This window comes from Vipera ursinii (assembly GCF_947247035.1).
Source record: "Vipera ursinii genome assembly, chromosome: 2".
Taxonomy (NCBI): domain Eukaryota; kingdom Metazoa; phylum Chordata; class Lepidosauria; order Squamata; family Viperidae; genus Vipera; species Vipera ursinii.
Window position 1 is genome coordinate 90,804,107 of NC_139513.1, and position 21,206 is coordinate 90,825,312.

Below are 21,206 nucleotides of genomic sequence, written 5' to 3' on the forward strand. Positions count from 1 at the left end.
ATCCAGAACTGTTTCCTGCCTTCCTGGGACAATGCCAGCTTTATATCAGCGTGAGAGCAGCTGATTTCCCCACTGACCGGGATAAGGTGGGGTTCGTGTTGAGTCTTCTGTCGGGGGATGCAGCTCGTTGGGGCACGCCTTTGCTGGCACAGCCTAGCCCTTTGTTGGATAACTTTGGGGGGTTTTGTGACCATATGCGCCTCATGTACGAGGACCCAATTAAGGCGCAGACCGCCACCCGACGCCTGAAAGCTTTGAGGCAGGGTCAGCGCCCCCTACAGGCCTATATCAGTGATTTCCGGCTGCTTAGCCAGGATTCCGCCTGGAATGAGGCTGCGCTCGTGGATGCCTTCCAGGATGGCTTGTCGGAGGAGGTGTTGGATGAGCTGGCCCGCGTGGACATTCCCTCAGACCTGAATGGGCTGATCCATCTTTGTCTGCAGATCGATGCCCGGCTGCAGCAGCGAAAGAGTCGCTGTGCCACCCCACAGACCCCTGCCGCTCCTGTTGTGCGTGAGCCCCCAGTCCAGAGGGAGGAGCCAATGGAGCTGGGTGCCGCCAGGTCCCGTCTCTCGGTGACGGAAATGGACAGACGACGATCGGGGGGGTTGTGTTTTTACTGTGGGGACCCTGGACATTTGGCTGCTTCTTGCCCGAGGAAGCGTCAGCGGGCATCAGTGACCAAGCCTGCCCCGAGAAAGTCTTCTACTTTGCTGTCGGGAAATGGCCCGAGCCCGATCTAGACAGTGTGATAGATCGGGCGACCCACAACGACCACGCCGAGCGACGCCGTTCTGACGGTGCCTGTGAACCTCCACGGCATTTGATTTTGGAGGCACGTCTGATCCTTCCTGGCAAGCCAGAGGGGATTCCGGTCCATGCCTTAATTGACTCTGGGGCTACCACTAACTTTATGGACTCGGCCTTCGTGGCCAAATGGGCTGTTCCCCAGTGTCCGGTGGATCCGCCCATGCTTGTGGAGACCATCGATGGTCGAGTGCTCCTGTCCGGGCCTATTACGGCCGCCACGCAACCCGTGTGTATGGCCATCAGTTCTCATGTGGAGGCCATCCAGTTCTACATCACTTCGGAACTGCACTTCCCCGTGGTCTTGGGATTGGCGTGGCTCCGGGCGCATGATCCACAGATCTATTGGTCTCAGAACTTGGTCACCTTCCCAAGTTTGCAGTGCGTGGATCACACCCGCCATATCTGTGCCGGCCAGGTGGAGGGTTCCCCAGGGGTTTCCTTGCCTCCCGAACTGTCCGACTTTGCTGATGTGTTCAGCGAGTCAGAGGCGGACCAATTACCCCCGCACAGGCCCTATGACTGTTCCATTGATCTAGTCCCTGATGCGCCTCTCCCAGTGGGGCGTTTGTACTCCATGTCGGAGCCCGAGTTGGCTGCATTGCGGGACTTCCTGACAAAGAATTTGGCTCGTGGTTTCATCCGGCCCTCGTCCTCGCCAGTGTCTGCGCCCGTGCTCTTCGTCAAAAAGAAGTCGGGCGAGTTACGGCTTTGCTGTGACTACCGGAAACTCAACGCCATCACGGTGCGTAACCGCTACCCGCTGCCCCTCATCCCCGAGCTCTTGGACCGACTCCGGGAGGGTAAGATCTTCACGAAACTGGACCTGCGTGGAGCTTACAACCTCGTCAGGGTTCGGCCGGGTGATGAGTGGAAGACGGCGTTTGGTACTCGCTATGGACATTTCGAGTACACGGTGATGCCGTTTGGCCTGACCAACGCCCCCGCTGTGTTTCAGCATTTTATGAACGACATCTTTCGGGATCTGTTGGACCAGTTTGTTGTGATTTACCTGGACGACATCCTGATTTACTCCCCGTCGCGTGAAGCGCATCATCAGCATCTCCGTCAGGTCCTGCAGCGCCTCCGGAAACATCGGCTGTTTGCCAAGTTGGAGAAGTGCCAGTTCTACCAGGTGACCATCGATTTCCTGGGTCATCGCATTTCTCCTGAGGGCATCGCCATGGAACCGAGTAAAGTTGAGTCGTTGCAGAGTTGGCAACCCCCGCGTCGCGTGAAGGACGTTCAGCGACTTCTTGGATTTGCCAACTACTATCGGACATTCATCCCTGGCTTTGCTGCCTTGACAGCCCCCCTCACCCGGCTCCTGCAGAAGAAGACTCGGTTCCAGTGGAACACCCCCGAACAACAGGCGTTCCAAGCTTTGAAGGACGCCTTCATGAAGGAGCCCATCTTGAAGCATCCTGACCCGCAACGGCCGTTTGTCGTGGAGGCGGACGCCTCCGACATTGCCATTGGGGCCGTGTTACTCCAGGCAGCGACGCCCAACGGTACCCTTTTCCCTTGCGCGTATCACTCTCGGAAATTGAATCCCTCGGAGCGCAACTATACCATCTGGGAGAAGGAGCTGCTGGCCATCAAGGCGGCGTTCGAGGCTTGGAGGCATCATCTGGAGGGGGCGCGGCATCAAATCGAGGTCCGGACGGACCACAAGAATCTGGAAAGCCTGCAGACCGCTCGGAATTTGAACCAACGCCAGATCCGGTGGTCCCTCTTCTTTGCGAGGTTTGACTTCCGGGTGCGGTACATACCAAGCGGGCACAACCAGAGAGCGGATGCTCTGTCCAGGAAGCCCGAGTACACCCGAGTGGAAGACAAGCTTCCGCCCAGGACAGTGATCCCCGTCGAGTCTTTTGCTGCGGTGCGGGAGCCGGTGGATATACGGGCTCGGATCCGGGAGGCGCAGCAGCAGGAGGCGTGGGTGGCTCAGCGGAAGGAAGAGGTGGGGCCAGATTCGCCTTGGTCGGTCACGGATGGACTCCTGTATTATCGTGACCGGCTCTATGTTCCAGGAGGGCCACTCAGGGGACTCGTCCTCAGCCAGTGTCATGATAACCCGGCTGCGGGGCATTTTGGCCTGTTCAAGACTCTGAACCTGGTCTCCCGTACCTTCTGGTGGCCCCGAGTCCGACACGATGTCCAGTCTTATGTCACCTCCTGCATCCCATGCAGGCAGGCCAAGTCAGCGACAGGGGCCCCGCCTGGTTTACTGCAGCCTTTGCCAACGCCCAAGAGACCCTGGGGGGCTGTGTCCATGGACTTTCTGACGGATTTACCCCCATCCTCCGGCTTCACGACAGTGTTTGTGGTGGTGGACATGTTGACCAAGATGGCGCACTTCATCCCCTGTCGCGGCTTACCGTCAGCTCGCGCCACTAGTCGCATGTTCATCCAACAGGTGTTCCGGCTGCACGGCCTTCCCGATAGAGTCGTCTCCGATAGGGGGGCCCAGTTTACAGCCCGCTTCTGGCAGGAGTTGATGCGGGCGTTGGACATTAAGGTTTGCCTCTCGTCCGCGCATCATCCTCAGACCGACGGGGGTACCGAGAAGGTCATCGGCATCTTAGAGCAGTATCTGCGCTGCTACGTTAACCTGCAGCAGGACAATTGGGTGGACTATTTGGCCATAGCCGAGTTTGCCTTTAACAACTCGCAGCACACCTCCACGCAGATGACACCGTTCTTGGCCAACGTGGGTTATCACCCCCGGTTTTTCCCCCTTTCTCCCGTGGACTCACCGGAGCCGGCAGCGAACGAATTCATGGCGGAGTTACAGGCGATCCATCGGTTGGTGCGACGGCAGCTGGAGAAGGCCAAGGCCGACTACAAGAAGTTCGCCGATCGGTCAAGAAGGGATACGCCTCCATTATCGGTGGGGGATCGGGTCTGGCTGTCCACCAGGAACCTACCATCCACTCGGCCGGCGAGGAAGCTGGACCACCGTTACCTTGGACCGTTCCCAGTCGAGGCCGTCATCAACCCGGTCGCCTATCGTTTAACTCTGCCACGTTCCCTGCGCGTGCACCCCGTCTTCCATCGGTCCTTGTTGGTCCCCGAACAACCGGCTTGTCCACTTCGCCAAGCGGAACCTCCCCCATCAGGACCTCGTGATGGCGACAGCACCCCCGAGTACGAGGTCGCCAGCATCAGGGATTCCCGCTGGCTGAAAGGTCGCTTCCAGTACCTGATCGAGTGGAAAGGGTACGGGCCGGAGGACTTCACATGGGAAGACGCGACCGCCGTTCATGCCCCTGCGTTGGTGACTGCTTTTCACGAACAGTTCCCATCCCGACCGCATCCGGATCGGCAGACCCGGGGGAAGGGCCCTGCGGTGCGGGATAGTGTTGTGACTCAGGGCCAGCCTGTGGGTCCGACAGCCGACTCCGATGTATCGGATGACTCAGATGAGGGGGAGGGAAACGAACCGGCTGATGATGGTTTGGAGGCTTTGCAGAGCCCTCAGCCGGGGACCTCTTCTCAGCTGCGTGAGCCCGAGAGTGCGGAGGAAGATGACCCACAGCTGGCCCTGTTCAAGGACGCCCGACGCAGGAGGCAGTCGAGCAGGAACAAACAAAGAAAGGCTGTGGGACTCCTCGGGAGGAGGCACAGGGAGACCACGCCCTGAGCTCTCTATAAAAGGAGTGTTTGGGGAGGGGCTGGTTGCTGAAAGCAACTTTTCCGCTTGAGAAGACAAGCTCTAGTGTTTTTGTTAACTGTGTAATTAAATCTTGGCAGATGCCTTTTAGCCTTGGACGCTCTCCAGTCTCTTCTTTCTGAATAGGGGTTTGCCTTACTACGAGGCCAGAAGAGGGCTGGTTCAGAACACTCTCCACTTCCCACCTAATGATCTATGCATCTGGAGTTATGGAAACAATTGGGTGCCTGCCTGTATCATTGTTGCTAATCTATGTGGTCATGTGACATTACACATTATGACAGCATTGCTTAGCGGCCGAAATTCCAGACCCAATTGTGGTTGTAAGTTGAGGACTACCTATGTTTTTATTTTATTTTTTCTTTCTTCTCTGTTTTTCTTTTCTGCACTTTACAGTTTTTTGTTTTTCTTTTAGTTTGTATTAGTTTTTTTATTTTTGTAAACCTTTAATAAACTTATTAAAAAAAGAAACTTAAGCAGTAATGAGACCAAGCTAAATGGCTTGAGTCAGAGCATTCATTATCAGGGTACCATCAGAGAGAATGTATTTAATTAAATTAAACTAGAAATGGCCAGCATATGAGTAACATTAGAAAAATCTTAACAAAAACTCCATAGTCCGTGCTTTGCCACAAAGCCCAACAGAGAGGTGGGGAGGGGGAAAATAGGTAAGTGATCTTTAGTAGATCTGAGAGTTAAAGAAATTGGTTTGGGTGAAAGCAGTTCTTAAGAGCCTAGCATGTGGTTGTTTAAACTTTATAACAGAACTTTGATGAAGGAAATAGACGAGACAGATTCAGGGTAGAGGGAAGTAGAAGAATCAGACTTGGAGATGTGGTTTGGCAGCTGTAGTAGACCTGTAGAATGTGGCAAACCCTATGATTCACTATTTGGGTTACTGAGTGGTTGTGCCCATTGGGTTTATCAAGTAAAATTTTACATGTACATATGTGGTTGAGAGGGTTGTTCTTTGTCCAATAGTTTTAAATGTTTACCTCCTATGCTATTTGACCTGCAAATAGTTTGAATGATTTCTTCTGAGTATTTTCTTTTAAACAAAAGCATCTATTCCTTTCAGGTTATAAACTCATTGAAGTAAAAGTGTAAAAAAGCTTGTGTTTTTTTTTAAAAAAAAAGTATGATCCTTTTGGTTAGTTTTTGATGACAGTCTTATTGGTTAAATTATGATTAGGGTTAACCCCCAAACTTAAGATAACTCAATTTACAAGCTAACTGCATTTCTTGGAAAATTATGGGTGAGATAATCCTGGAAATGAAGGAAGTTACTGATATGCTGAATTAGAGAAACAAATACACAAGCCTATAATACAGTCCTACCAGAGCGTGAAAGCCATGCATATCTGCCAGAGCAATCTTAAATAACAAAAAGATAGATAGAATTGCTTTGAATTGATGAACATCATTTGGTAGTCAGATGCCCACCCAGGGAACATTTTTAAAAGCTTCCTTTTAAATAGAACTAGAAAATCAAATCACTTCAACCATATATATATATATATATATATATATATATATATATATATATATATATATATATATATATATATATATATATATATATATATATATATATATATATATATAACCCCTCAGTTCTGATTATAATATTTATGTTTCAGCAAAGAACTTATTTCAGCAGAACAAAACAAAAGTCACATTACCACTGAACTAAGGAAAAAGGAGGAACAGCTGTCCACATATGAAGAAAAGCTTTTTGATGTCTGTGGAAGTCAAGATTTTGAAAGTGATCTTAATAAACTGCAGCATGATATTGAAAAAGCATCCAAGCAGCGAGGCAAGTCTATATAACTCCTTCCTACTCCCATAGGATACAAAACAAAATTCATTTTTTCCCCTTATATACTTGTTTATACCAGTAACTTGTAAGCTTTAAAACAGGGATCTTCAAATTTTGCCCTTTTATGAGTTGTGGACTTCAACTCCCTGAGGAGTTCTGGGAGTTGAAATCCACAAGTCATAAAAGGGTCAAATTTGAAGACCCCTGCTTTAAAACAATATCAGGAGCTTCATTCATAGTAGAGCTGGATATCAGAATAGAAAAAAATAGGCAATAGCATGATGTTTCCCTCCTTAGTTTAGGAAGTTTATACTGAACACTGAAGTTGAGCAAAGATCCAACACCGTGTGCAAGTCATCCAATAATCTTGTTAAATTATGGCATGAAAATCTTGATAGAAACTTAGCATGGAGATTCCAGTATTATTTTAAACAGGGATCGTTGTGTTACTGCCTGTTATTTTAAATAGATTTACTAGTAACTAATTTTTGTCAGGTGGACAGGCATTCAGATTGTCATTCCTTAAATGTAAGCTCTCATAAAGGTGGGGAGGGGATTTAACTTTTCCAGTTTTAATTGTATAATTGGCCTTAAATCTTCTGCGAGAAAACCGATGTGGGTTACAGTAGAAAGTTAGTTATTATTAACTTTAGCTTCTTTCCTATTATTTTGCCTTGTGGGAAGCCAAGAGAAGGTTGCAAGGAGGTACTTAATAGCCCACAATCCTCAGAGTGCCTGGATTGCCATCTATAAGTCATGTGACATTGCGCTTTACAACTGCATTTCTTAATGATGGAAATTCTGATTCCAGTTACCCTTGCTAACCAAAGGCTATCTGAAATGTTCAATTGAAAAGAAATTGCAACTCTTGATGCAAATTTTTTATTTTATTTTTATTTGTTTAGATTTATATACCGCCCTTTTCCCGAGGGACTCAGGGCGGTTTACAGGGCAAAATTAAAACAGTGCAATGTACAAATTAAAATAAAATTAAATTAGTAGCCCCAAAAGAGTTTAAAATTTAAAATTTAAAACCTTAAAATCCCTCAGTCCAGGCCGGCTAACTCAAATAGCCAGGTTTTTAGGTCCCGGCGAAACGAGCGAAGGTTGGGGGCGATCCGGAGTTCCACAGGCAGTTGATTCCATAGGGCAGGCGCGCCCACTGAGAAAGCTCTCCCCCTGGGGATGGCCCGCCGGCACTCCCTGACCGGCGGGACCCTGAGGAGGCCCTCCCTGGATTTAAGAAATATTCTGGCTTTCAGCCTTTGTTTTTATTGATTTACTTTGTTGTTCATCTTTGCTTTGATAACAAATTGCTTTGGAGGTTTTTTGGTAAGCAGGTATAAGTTCTTGATTTCAATCATCCATTAGTAAGAAAGGCTAATCCTCTTTGCCAAAATGAATTTGAAAAATGATAATTGATAAAAAAAAATCAGTCTTCCCTCTGTCTTATAAAATCATTTGTTTTTCAATACAGCTATGCTTGCAGGAGCCACAGCAGTTTATTCACAGTTCATCACACAACTAACAGACGAAAGCCAGTCATGTTGCCCGGTGTGTCAGAGGGTCTTTGAAAAAGAGGCAGAACTGCAAGATGTCATAAATGATCTTCAAGCCAAACTGCGCCTTGCTCCAGACAAACTGAAGGCAACAGAATCTGAACTGAAGAAAAGAGAGAAGAAACGTGATGATATGATTTCTCTAAAGCCTATCAGGTGAGGCAGGAATCACAATGTTCTGTGTTGTGAGAAGTGACTGAAGTTTTCAGGAAAGGCAGTGTTTTGATATGTGCGTGTTAAAGGCGTTTCCTGGCTTATCAGGCACTAACATTCTCTATCACTTCCATCATAAAATAATACAGTGGCTTAGATAATGAGTTGCCCTTCTCAACAGCCTCGGTGGCCGTGTGGTTGTGAAGGATCCCTAAATATTTGGAGGCCAGAGGCGGCTCAGGAGAAAACAGTAGACACATTCCTCCTTCTCATCCCTTTTTCTCCAGAGGAATATGCCATGAGGAATTCCACTTAAGGGAAAGAAAGATTTAGGACTTCACAACCCAAATAAACCTAATTGTAGCATTCAAGTTAGAATCCGAGTATAGTTGTCCTAAGTTGACTTTATGGCTATTAATGGAGAAGAAAACGTCAAGCATTTTTATTTTCTGTTTCTTACAAAGGCAAACAGTATCTGAACTCCATGAAAAAGAAATACCTGAGTTGAGAAACAAGCTACAGATTCTTAATAGAGAGATTCAAAGACTTAAAGCTGATATAGAAGAACAGGAAACCCTCTTGGGTACTGTCGTAACAGAGGAAGAAAGTGCAAAAGCATGCCTGCAGGATATTATACTTATGGAAAGGGATCAGGTAAGGATACTTCTTACCAGATTTGCACACAAAAACCTTCCTTTATCACACTTCACACGTGAAGCGGCAAAGTCTGTTGGAAAAGAATGTCTGTTCATTTAGCTTCCCCCCCCCCAATTGGTCACATAACAGGAAGGAATCCTTGAATTGAGGTTGCAGGGGACATCTGTATAAATGTGCCATGTTTATCTGCAATAGATATTCTGGAGCCTCAAATATATTAAAAGCCAGTCCTTTACTTAAGATGCAGAATTTACCTTGCTAATTGATGCAGTCATAAAGTGCAATCTCTTTGCTTAGTGAGAGCAGTCGCTGCAGTCCTGGTTGCTGTCATTAACTGAATCCTATAGTCAGTAAAGGTAAAGGTTCCCCCGCACATGCGTGCTAGTCGTTTCCAACTCTAGGGGCCGGTGCTCATCTCCGTTTCAAAGCCGAAGAGCCAGCGCTTATCCAAGGACGTCTCCGTGGTCATGTGGCCGGCATGACTGGACGCCAAAGGCGCACAGAACGCTGTTACCTTCCCACCGTAGTGGTCCCTATTTTTCTACTTGCATTTTTACATGCTTTTGAACTGCTAGGTTGGCAGAAGCTGGGACGAGTAACAGGCGCTCACTCTGCTACGCGGCACTCGGGATTTGACCTGCCAAACTGCCGACCTTCTAATTGACAAGCTCAGCGTCCTAACCCACTGAGCCACCGCGTCCCCTAATAGTCATTAGCCGAGGCAATTTCCTGCCAACTTCCCCCAACTCAGTCAGTGGGGAAGTCAATAGGAACTTGCAAACCCCAAACGGCTCCTAAGCAGGCCCACAGGCAGTTAAGTGAGTGCTGCCTGGTGGGGGAGGGCATGATGGGTTAAGGAGGCATGGTGAAAGTTGGGGAAGTGCAGGAGGTGTGAGAGGCACAATGAGAGTGTGAGAAGCACAGTGAGGCTCAGTGTGGGTGTGCAAGGGTGCATGAGTAGTAAAGGCACAGCGAGATTCAGGGATATGGGGGAGTGGTATGAGGGTGACAAGAAGGTATAACTCTGGGAAGGGTGCGCAAGTGGAGCAGAAAAGTGCAGAGGGGGGTGGGATAGGATGCACAGGTGGGGGAGACTTTTCCCAGGACTTTCAATCCTCCCCTGCCGGCTTCCCCATTGAATTTCTGGAAGTGATCGAGGTGGGTGGGCTGTGAATGGTTGTAAGTGCAAGATGGTTGCCAGGTACCCAGTCTAGGATCGTGTGACCACGGGGGAGGGTGGGACGGCCAGAACTCTTAACAACCAGTCAAAGCTAATATTCACTGAGCAACATCATAGCTTCAAACGATCGCTGAACCAATAGTTGCACATTGAGGACGACCTACGTTAAGCGCATCAAGATTCACAGTGTTTTCTTTCTGGTTTTTTGTTTTTCCCCCAGATTGATCTAAAGGATGTTGAAAGAAAAATTGCTCAGCAGGCTGCTAGGCTTCAGGGAGTGGATTTGGGCCGGACTCTTTTACAAGTGAGCCAAGAGAAACAGGAAAAAAAACATCAGTGGGATACAGGTGATGACATACAAGGAGGGATCATATTTTCATAACTAAAACCGTGTTTCTTAACCGTGTCCTTCTATGCAAAAATCTTTAAAACCACATTTTCAAAATTAATGGAAACATGGAATCATTTTCCACCAAAGAAGTAATTTATTTATTTATGTATTTATTTATTAATTAAATTAAATTCTGCCCATCTCATGGTTTGCAATATTCAAAAGAAACAATTGTTCGTTTTAAGACTGGCTGCATTAAATTAAAAATGTGAGGAGGGAGTGATATTTGTGTCATCTTGTGCTCCCCAACAAAGGGTAGGATATAAATCAAAGAAAAAAAAACTGCTTATAGTTACAAGTACACAGCTAAAATTAAAATTTATCCTTTTACTAATAAAAAGTAATATTAACACATTTTTCTTAACTCAAATATTTGAAACTGTCTTACAGGTCTCTATTTTTTTATTTCCAGTTTTTTTTCTAATTTTTAAAACTTACAAGAAGAATTTTATGCACAGCTATAAAAAAATTTTGAATCAGAATGTTAAATCATTTTTGATATATATGTTATAATGAATGTAGGTAATTAAAATTCCTCTTGTCTCAATTAATTGCAATAACTACAACTTAAATTTAATCTTAAGGTATCTCTTTGTCCAAACAATCCCACACAATATCATCAGAATAAATATGATAGTTGTTAATCAGATTTTACCAGCCTGTAGTCTTTATAACTGAAGTTTCCTGTGAGAGCTAATAATAGAAATACAGTACTGGTAGTCCTTGCTTAACAACTGCCCTGTTTAATGACCATTCAAACTTACAACAGGATTGAAAAATAACTTTATGACTGGTCCTTGGACTTACGACTGTCACAATGTCCCTCTGATTGAGATTCAGGCATTTCGCGATCAGTGGGTATTTAATAACATTGCAGCGCCCTGTGGCACGTGATCTGATTACCATTTGTGCACTTCACAGCCAACTTCCAACAAGCAGAGTCAATGGAGAAGCTAGGAGTAAAATTAGAAGTTGTGGTTATATGATGCCATGCTTAACAGCCACAGGGGATTCATTTAACAACTACAATGAAAGTGAGTCCCTAAGTGTTGTGGTCTTGTGATGTCTTGCTTAACAAGTGCATCACTTAATAATGGAATTGCTGGTCCCAGTCATGGCAAGCAAGAACCACCCGTAGTGCTATATTAAAAGCAAGCAAAGCCTTTAAGTATGATTGTGCAACACTTTGGATTTAATATCCAAAACATGACTTGGGGAGTGCCAGAGTAAAGCATTGCAGCCGTCTGCAACTCCTAATAGCAGACACATCTTTTCTGCTTTAAGTACCTAGATATGTTTGGTCCCCCTTTGAAGCACTCTACTTGATCGTTCGGGTTCAGATTCAAAAAAAATCTTAACACGGCAACCGTGTCATCCTGGGAAAGAAGTTGCTGCTTTAAGGAGTCGCAGACCAGGTGCCCAATATACTCCAGTGCATATCTTTGCCATCCTGACTTTAGACTAAATTTCATCCAATTGATTGTATTCTTTCCTAGTTTATTAAAAAGTGACTCCCTTTCATTTTGCTTGCAGTTACAAGCAAAATTGAACTGAAGCAGACACTTAAGCAAGACCAACAAAATCAAGTCCAGCATTTAAAATGCACAGTAAATGAACTCCAAGCCGAGAAACTTCAGATTTCCAGTTGCATGCAGCGTCGGCAGCAGCTTGAAGAACAGACTGTAGAATTAACAACCGAAGTGCAATCTTTAAACAGAGAGATCAAGGTAAAAAACCCAAAAAACTAATGAATATCGGGACTATCATTGCTATTCCTCCCTTGTTTCAGTTTTGTTCAACTTTATATATTTGGTCAAATCATCATAAGGTTGTTACACGTGTCTGTAAAGGTAAAAAGCAAATTTCTAAAACAAAAAAAGACAGAGTTGTGTGCTTTTTTTCTTTTCTTTTCAGGAAGCAAAGGAACAGTTACTTCCTTTGGAAACAACTTTGGAAAAACTACAGCAAGAAAAAGAAGAGTTGTTGGACAAAAAGAATAAAAGTTACAAAATAACACAAGAGAAGGTTGGTTGCTGGCCCTGAGTTGGTTTATATATTCTTGTAGGAAATTTATTTTTGGTTTTATTTTTGGGGTTTGGTTATTTTTTGTCTCATTGTTTTTGAGCATGACAGCCACTCAGGTCAGTCCCAACAATATATCCTACAGTTAAATTAAAACTCAGATCTCTTTCTCATCATTTTCACAATTTTTTAAATGCATGTCTTAAGTTTCCTTTATAGAAGCAATCTACTCCAAACACAGCCTCTGGTGCGAAGTCAGCTATTACATTCTCTCCATTCTTCATACACATAAAGACGTTATATTGATAACTACAGTCTTGGTTAGACCTATGGTGAAAACACATGGTTGCAAAATTGCTATCTTGTTCTTGCAGCATCACAAATAATAAGAGGCTTAAAATGCATGTTATACCTTCAAAAGAGGAAGACTGACCCCCATTATAATGCTGTACAGAATTATTTGGTTCTGTACTTAGCTGCTTGAAGCTATCAAAAGTGAAGGTGTTCAGAGATTAGTTTCAAACTGGGTTATGAAGGATTTGGGTTCCACCATACTGCAACTGCCACGTAGAAGTACCCTAGACCAGGGGTCCCCAACCTGTGGGCCGCGACCCACTGGTGGGCCTTGAGGGGATTGCAAGTGGGCAGTCGGTGAATGCACATGTGTGCACGCACATCCTCACTTGTGCAAGCCGCACACAAGCTCATGCCCGTGCTCCATTTGCGTGAGCGGCAGGCATACGTGCACTTTTCTTGTGCAAATGGAACTTGCATGCTTTCCAGCCACTTACGGAACCTTCTCCCCCGCTGGTCCGCCTTGGGGACCCCTGCCCTAGACTCCCAACCTCTGAAGGACATGAAAGCAGACTACAAGAATAGTTGGACAGTTCCTACAGTGAAAAAGTGGTGAGAAATGGAATCCTTCAAATACATATTAGAACTGAAGCAAAGAAGTACCTGCCTTAACCATTTGAAGAAAGGTGTTTCCTTGATAACTAAATGCAAATATCCTTTCAAAAGATTTGCTTAGCTTTAGTCTACTGCAGGGGTGTCAAACTCAATTTCATTGAGGGCCGCATCAGCATTGCAGTTGCCCTTAGGGGGCCGGGTGGGTGTGGCCTGGGTGGGTGTGGCCTATTGGGTGGGTGTGGCTAGAGTGCATATGGCCTACTGGGTGGGCGTGGCCAGCTCTACATTGTTCGCATCAAGGGTGCCTATGGGGGCCTGGGCAGGAGTGGGACAGATCTGAGGGTCTCTGGCAGAAGGAGGGTCTCTGGGCCAGGACCAAGGCAGTGGGGGCCGTTCCCTCACTGTTTCCAGGATGGCTTCACAGGCCGCATGAAACCACTTCGCGGGCCGGATCTGGCCCCCGGGCCTTGTGTTTGACATGTCTGGTCTACTGCATAGTAGCTGTGGAGCAGGAAACATCTGTGCTAAGGATTATTAGAAAAGGGAGATAAGAATAAGTTGCCAGTTCTAGAGCTATAAAGCTGTGGGGCATCTACACTTGAAATGGTACTTCCCTAAACCATGTTATAAAACTCTGTCCCCTCCACTTACCAAACAGCATCAAAGGGTGGAGAGGAGAATGGAAAATAACAATCAGACACCTGTGGATCTTCACAGTAATCTTTGCAGAAATCACAATTGACCTATATATAAAAATAATGTCATGGTTCCGATCGACAGAGACAAATAAAGCAGAACTCTGAGGCTTGCAAATTCCTCAAAGAGCATGTTTATTGATACAGAGTGGGTTAGGACGCTGAGCTTGTCGATCAGAAGGTCGGCAGTTTGGCGGGTCGAATCCCGAGTGCCGCGTAACAGAGTGAGCGCCTGTTACTCGTCCCAGCTTCTGCCAACCTAGCAGTTAGGAAGCACGTAAAAATGCAAGTAGAAAAATAGGGACCACTACGGTGGGAAGGTAACAGCGTTCTGTGTGCCTTTGGTGTCTAGTCATGCCGGCCACATGACCACGGAGACGTCCTCGGACAAGCGCTGGCTGTTCGGCTTTGAAACGGAGATGAGCACCGGCCCCTAGAGTCGGAAACGACTAGCACGTATGTGCGGGGGAACCTTTACCTTTACCTATGAGTACTTCAAAAGTGAAACCAAGTCAGAAGAGATGCATAACAATTCCCCAATACAAAGTTAAGAAATCCCACCCCCAAAGCTACGCAAGCAGCTACATTTCCCCATTCAGCTTGTTGGCAGGCTTTTCATTAAACACCCAGCCTGCAATCTCGGGAGCAGCCAATGACCTTGGTTCCCATGAGAGAAAGCTGAAGAGAGAAAGTCTGTTTTGTCTAGCACAGGGGTAGGCAACCTCGGCTCTTTTATGACTCATGGACTTCAACTCCCAGAATTCCTGAGTCAGCAGTAATTCTGGGAGTTGAAGTCCATGAGTCATAAAAGAGCCGAGGTTGCCTACCCCTGGTCTAGCGCAACACCTGGCAAACCCCCCATTCCCTCCGTGCTATGTGGCAACTAGGAATGAGAAGCAAAAAGATGGCTGCAGCCCTGCTCATTTTAAAGATGACAAACATTTTGTTTCTTTCAATCTGGGCAACATGTTACAGATTCCATATTGCTTCTCTTTGAAATATTCTGGTCCAATTAAGGTAAGGTGCAGTTAGAACCTACAGTGTTTTGAAATATATATTACTTGAATAATATTGGCTGTTGATTAATATATTTCTTACAATCAAGCATGCTTCTTATGCGTTTAACAGATTAATGACATTAAAGAAAAAGTTAAAAATATCCATAACCATATGAAAGAGATTGAGAATTATATCCAAGAAAGGAAAGAAGAATACAAGCAGGTAATAAGCAAAAAGCTAATCAATAATAATAATTTTCAGAAAGTTTCTTCGGAAGATTTTACATGAAACTTTGAACACTAAAATGTTTGCTTCTTTTTTCTTTTCCAGCAAAAGGAATCTGAACTGGAGAAAGTCACAGTTCAGCTAGTAGACTGTGAGAAAAAGACAGAGAAGATAAATAAAGAAATGGGAACAATTAGGCAAGATATCGATACTCAAAAGGTACCTTTATCTTCTCCATTAATCTAGTAATAAAAATATAGGTTGTGTATAATATGTCCTCCAATTTTCCGTCATAGTCTAATCTGAAATCTTAATAGACAAGAAACACTGTGATATCTTAGATTCTACTTGCATCATATTTGCTGTTATTATTCGACCTAATAAAACAAATGACAGTGATTTAACTTGAGACTTTATAAAGTAATTGTGCAGTGATTGCAATAAAATCCTCTGGTAGCTTCTAGCACGGGAGTGCAATTTATTAGTAATCTCAAGTAGCCAAATACAATAACCCAAAGCAGAAAGAGTATGAATAATACCAATCCTGCTCTATCAAAAACTGTTGGCTTATATTTTGTGCTTGCATTTCCGTGTATGTTATCCTGAAATAAATTGGCAATCAAAATATTCTGGTGGTTAGTATGAGAGGGCAATAGATATTAATGTGATAGATAACATAGACTGTCCAAAAATATTAGACGAGCATTTGAATTTCTCTACAAATTTTGAGGGAAACATTAGCAATGAATGCTGCTTCAAAACAAAGCAGCTTCAGGAAACAATGAGTGAAGATAGAAAACTGATATACCGTAAATACAAATGTTTTCTCAATTTGTAAGAACATATGCTATTATGTTATTTCAGAAAATAAATGCTATGTTCCGTTTATTGAACAGCAATCATTAGGACATCAGTTCTCTCCTTTGGAACTTGCTTTATTCTCCACACAAATTATATAATCCTAGCACTTTTTTCATCTGATGAATTAGTTGTGAGTTTCCCAAAACTAATTGCATAAAGATTCAGTTATAGTCCCTTGAAATCTTTCTTCTGAAATAAAAAAAATCTCTTTCACTTGAAAGGTCAGGGTCATTAATGAAATCTATTGCTTTTGTAAACCTAAGTACAATATTATAAAATTTTAAAATGATTTATACTGTTTGAATAAATATACTCGAATGAAAACTTAGGCCAACATCTCCTTATACAGTGGGACTTGCTTATCTGTCTGCTACCTTATATGCCTCAAAGTCTACTTATTCTGCGGTGGAAGTCATTTAGCTGATATATGCACAATTTGATTCTGCATATATAATTTTCTATTCTAGACATGATTCTTTTTGCACAATGAGATATCATCTGAAAATAATGGCTGGTTCTGATGTTAGTTAAAATAACTTATTGCCTTCGAGTCAATGCTGACTTTTGATTACTACATGAACTAGCCTAAAGTGGGATTAGAGTTCACAGACTCCCACCTGATACCTTAACCATTACAGGAAATCTTCAGTTAACGACTATAGTTGGCACTGGAGTCTAGGTTATTGAGCAAAGCAATACTTGAGCAAAATGCCCGTGTGACTGTGGGGGAATTTGGCCTCTGTGCATGATTGGATTTTGGTTTGTAAGGTTCAAGCAGGCATAGAGCTGGGAGAGCTCTTCAGAGGCAGGGAGGGAGGGATTTGAGGCTCTGTGCATGCTTGAATTTCAGTTCCCCAGGTTCAGGAGGACCCAGAACTGGGTGTCCTTTGCTCCGTGCGTCTGTGGGGCTCTCTGCAGGGATGGTGAAAGAGGGATTTGGGGCTCCATGCATGCTTGAATTTCAGCTGTGGCAGGGACCTCTTTCATCCAGACCCCAGAGATGAAAGGGAATCCTCTTGGCAGATGGTAACAGTTTGTAGCCTTCTCTCCTGGCTTCTCCATTGCCTTTCTGGGGAGGGTGGCAGAGAACATTGCAAGTTGTAATCACATGAATATGGGGCACTTGGCAACTGGTCATAGGTGTGAACAGCCAGATCGCAATCATGTGACCAAGGGAGGGGCGCGAAATTTTGTGACAATCAGAAGTCCTTTACAGCAGAGGTCCCCAATCTTTTGAGCACCAGGAACTGGTTCCATGGAGAGAGGAAAGGGAGGGGATGTGGTTTCATGTACTGCCTGCATCCCGCAGATGCGGGTTTGCTTGTTTGCACGGACCAGTTTCTGGCATGCCGCAGCCTGGTACCAGTCCATGGACTGGGGGCTGGGGACCCCTGCTTTACAGGACATAAACCAAGACCATCGTAATTTCAAACTAGTTGTTAAGCAACCGATCATTAAGTGTGGATCACCTGTTCACCAAACTAGCTCTCTAAAATAACATATGCATCTAAAAGTTTAAAGTTAAGCATAAGAGTATTTTTGAACATTGAATATCTTTGGTTCTCAAACTGTGCGCGGGCACACCTTTTTTTAAAGCTAACTGGGTTTGTTCATGCAAAATGTGTCCCACTTTCCTTGGGCAAGTCGTGAAATTCATGAAATTAAAATTCATATGTCATTTTTAGGGATCGTGATGTTGAAATCTTGAAGAATAGCTGATAACAGCTCCTTGTTAACAAAATCCATATGTTGTTCTGATTGTAATGGGATAAAATAGCGTAGAATAATTCACTATTCAATTTTATTTGCATTTAGATTCAGGAGCGGTGGTTAGAAGATAATCTTACTTTAAGAAAAAGAAATGAAGATCTAAAAGAAGTTGAAGATAACATAAAACAGCTTTTGAAGGAAATGGGGGAAATGCAGGTACCACAACTGAAAAGGTATATCTTTCTTTATAAAGAAAAATCATTTCTTAAATCAAAGGCATCAGACCTCATGTATTTGCATTCTTTTTTCTTTTGTGGTCACAAGGATTTTTGTAGTGTCTACCTAGTGATAGAAGACTGTCTTGTAAACCTACTGTTTTGATTAGATGATTCTCTCCTCTTAACAATTGTAGCATGAGCAATAGACCGTTGCTTCTGATAACCCTAAATAGTGCTTCAGTGTATTCTTTATGCTCAACATCTGGTATCACAAGGTGCACCGTCTTTAATGTTGACATCTCTATTGATTTGTTACCACGACTAGGCATAGATCAGCTGTAATTGCCACTTCACGCCCATAGCTGTAAGTTTACAGTTATAAGGCAACTGTTAATTAGGAAGAGGCACCTTTTCTGACTATTTTTATGAAAAGGCATAAGTTTTCGTCAGCTACAGTTCATTTCATCAGATGCATGGAGTAGTTAAACTCATGAATGACAGCTATTGTAATCCTTGAAATGTAATGTAGCAAAATTATTTTCTGTTGCGTGACAGGGCATGGCTCAAGCCAACAGGTTCAGGTTACAAATAAAGGATTTATAAGCTGTTTCAATTGTGAAATGCTGCCTCAGAAATAATGTTTCAGCAGAGATTGAACGGCCATATATTAACGTTCCTAAAAGAAGGGGGCTTGCTTCCCTAAAGCCTGGTAAGAGCTAGGAGAGGCCTGCAGTCTCCTGACAGTCAGCTGATCGGGCCAGAGGCCTAGCCCACAAGCGTAGCTACCTGAAGATAGATCACTAAGGTTCCACCCTGGTGTTTCAGGGCATCAGAGCTTCTCACAGCCATGCATGTAGGCTTGTTTGGAAGCCTATTCAGCATTGGAACACTCAGGCCCTAATGTAACTGGACTCTTCCACCCTGCTGGGTTGATTTTGGCTTTGCAAAGCCTTTTTGCTGCTTGTCTGTCTCCTTTTGAGACCTGGTTGGGTGGCGAACCTCCCAGGGTCTCCCCTATCCCTGAGGCACCATTTAATGACTGCTTCAGGGAGAGCAGGGTTGAGGGATATTAAGTGAGGTTGAGGGTTATTTCGCCTAATGGCCATCACAAATTGTGACTATAATTAGCAAACTCCATTACAGTTGTATGTCGAGGACTACGTGTATGCTACTATTTTGTCTTTAAACTGGGGAATGAAATAGTGATTAAAACACAGATCAAGATTAATGGTAAGTATGGCTTTTAGATATTATAGGAAACCACATTTTCCTTAGGATATGAAAAAGTAAGCATTCATTATTATCATCCATACTTGAATCTGGTTGGAAATCAGCTCAGCAATGAAGCTGGTGACTTTCTTTGTATCTGTTTTATAAACCAATATTTGGTTTCAGAGATTTGAATGCACTTCACAACCATTAATTAGATGTTTTTCATGTTTCAGGCAGGTTATCGTAATGCCTTTACATTATTAATACACATGACTGTAAAAATGCCATTTCTTAATCCTGTTTTATACTTTCATAGTTTGTTTTCCATTGTATTATACTTCCTTTAAAATGGAGATTCTTGCTTCTTTCTGTTGAAGATTACTTCCATATTGACCTAATTTCTCATGTACTCTTTTTTCGTAATCAAGTTGCCAATACATTTTGCTCATAATTTTCTGTGCCGTGTAAAACTAATAATAAAATTGTATGTTTATCTTTTTTTTTACTTAGAAATCAAAAACATTTAGAGGAAAAGATAGAGGATTTGAAAAGAAGCCATAGTTTGGCAGTTGGTCGGCAGCATGGATTTGAGGAGGAGATCCTGAGATATAAGAGAGAGCTGAAAGAACAACAGTTTAAAGATGCTGAAGAGAAATATAGAGAAATGATGATAGTTATGAGGACCACAGAACTGGCAAACAAGGATCTTGATATTTACTATAGAGCACTGGATCAGTGAGTAATGTCATATGCCCAAAATATTTCCATTTCAAACTAACCCAAATAATATTTGGCTGTTCTTTAATAAATCATTAATATATGTACAAGAGCTTATTTGGGTGGATGGGATGAATATGAACATACGGGCTGCAAAAAAATATCTCAAAATTTTGGAAACCTAGGATCTGATTTTTGGACAGTTCTTATATAATACCTGATGAAATCCAAGTTGCAAGTTATTAGCTGGCAACTAGACATGCATACCTGGGTTGCTAAAATTGAATACCTCTGTATTCTCTCATGCATGGTGTAGGTTAGGGCGAATAATCTATATTTAAACTCAAATATAATCTATTCATTACTGCTCATCCACATTTAAAATAAAGCAGGCCTACAAACAAAATGAATAACAAAATGTTTATCATTCAAATTAATTTGTTCTGTGCTTGTGCAATAAAGCAGGGGTCCCCAACCTGTGAGCTGCATCCACTACCAGGCGGGTGCTCGGGGCCTCACGCAAATGTGGGTGCTTGCGGCCCCACTTGCGCGAGCTTCACAGGTGCCCTTGGCTCCCCTCGCGTCAGAAAGGTTGGGGAATTCTGCAGTAATAATGGAAAGCTAAGGTTTTTTGCAAAAGTTCCACCAGACAGCAACGTATCAACTTTTTCCTCAGTTCCACTCCAAACCCTGCTGCATTGAGGTCCATCCCACTGTTTTTCCAGGCCCTCCTTCTGTGACTCTTCCTGATTCGTGTATTGGGATGTGATAGGTCTTTGTCGGCCTGTGTGCCCCTAACCTAAGTGGTCCATTCAAAAGCAAACTCACAGTCAGAAAAACAACATATGGTAGTGACTCACCCTCATTAAGGTAAAGGTAAAGGTTCCCTCGCACATGCGTGCTAATCGTTTCCAACTCTAGGGGCCGGTGCTCATCTCCGTTTCAAAGCCGAAGAGCCAGCGCTTGTCCGAGGACGTCTCCGTGGTCATGTGGCTGGCATGACTAGACGCCAAAGGCGCACGGAACACTGTTACCTTCCCACTGTAGTGGTCCCTATTTTTCTACTTGCATTTTTACGTGCTTTAGAATTGCTAGGTTAGCAGAAGCTGGGACGAGTAACAGGCGCTCACTCTGTTACGCGGCACTCGGGATTCGACCCGCCAAACTGCCGACCTTCTGATCGACAAACTCAGCGTCCCAACCCACTGAGCCACCGCGTCCCTACATTACCCTCATTCCCAGGTACTTATTAAGCAGATTTCTGGGAAGAAGCACTCGCCACAGCCAGTTTTGTGGTTATTTCGATACAGGGTATTTTGCCAATCTCTCTTTGCTGATTCCATATTTCCACCATACTGAGGACAGTACACAAATAAGTGTTTTTTCATGCTAAGTG

At 44.0% G+C, this 21,206-nt stretch overlaps 1 protein-coding gene across 1 annotated transcript in view; it reads left to right on the forward strand.

Annotated features, from left to right (window-relative positions):
• RAD50 (RAD50 double strand break repair protein) overlaps positions 1-21,206 on the forward strand; it is a 51,853-nt gene that overhangs the window by 16,602 nt on the left and 14,045 nt on the right. The window contains exons 13-22 of the mRNA XM_083354372.1: positions 6,124-6,299; positions 7,780-8,017; positions 8,479-8,668; positions 10,072-10,198; positions 11,776-11,969; positions 12,157-12,267; positions 14,997-15,089; positions 15,198-15,311; positions 17,769-17,896; positions 19,604-19,828. Coding sequence (XP_083210498.1) covers positions 6,124-6,299; positions 7,780-8,017; positions 8,479-8,668; positions 10,072-10,198; positions 11,776-11,969; positions 12,157-12,267; positions 14,997-15,089; positions 15,198-15,311; positions 17,769-17,896; positions 19,604-19,828 — 1,596 coding nt within the window. The remainder of the gene's footprint in view (positions 1-6,123; positions 6,300-7,779; positions 8,018-8,478; positions 8,669-10,071; positions 10,199-11,775; positions 11,970-12,156; positions 12,268-14,996; positions 15,090-15,197; positions 15,312-17,768; positions 17,897-19,603; positions 19,829-21,206) is intronic.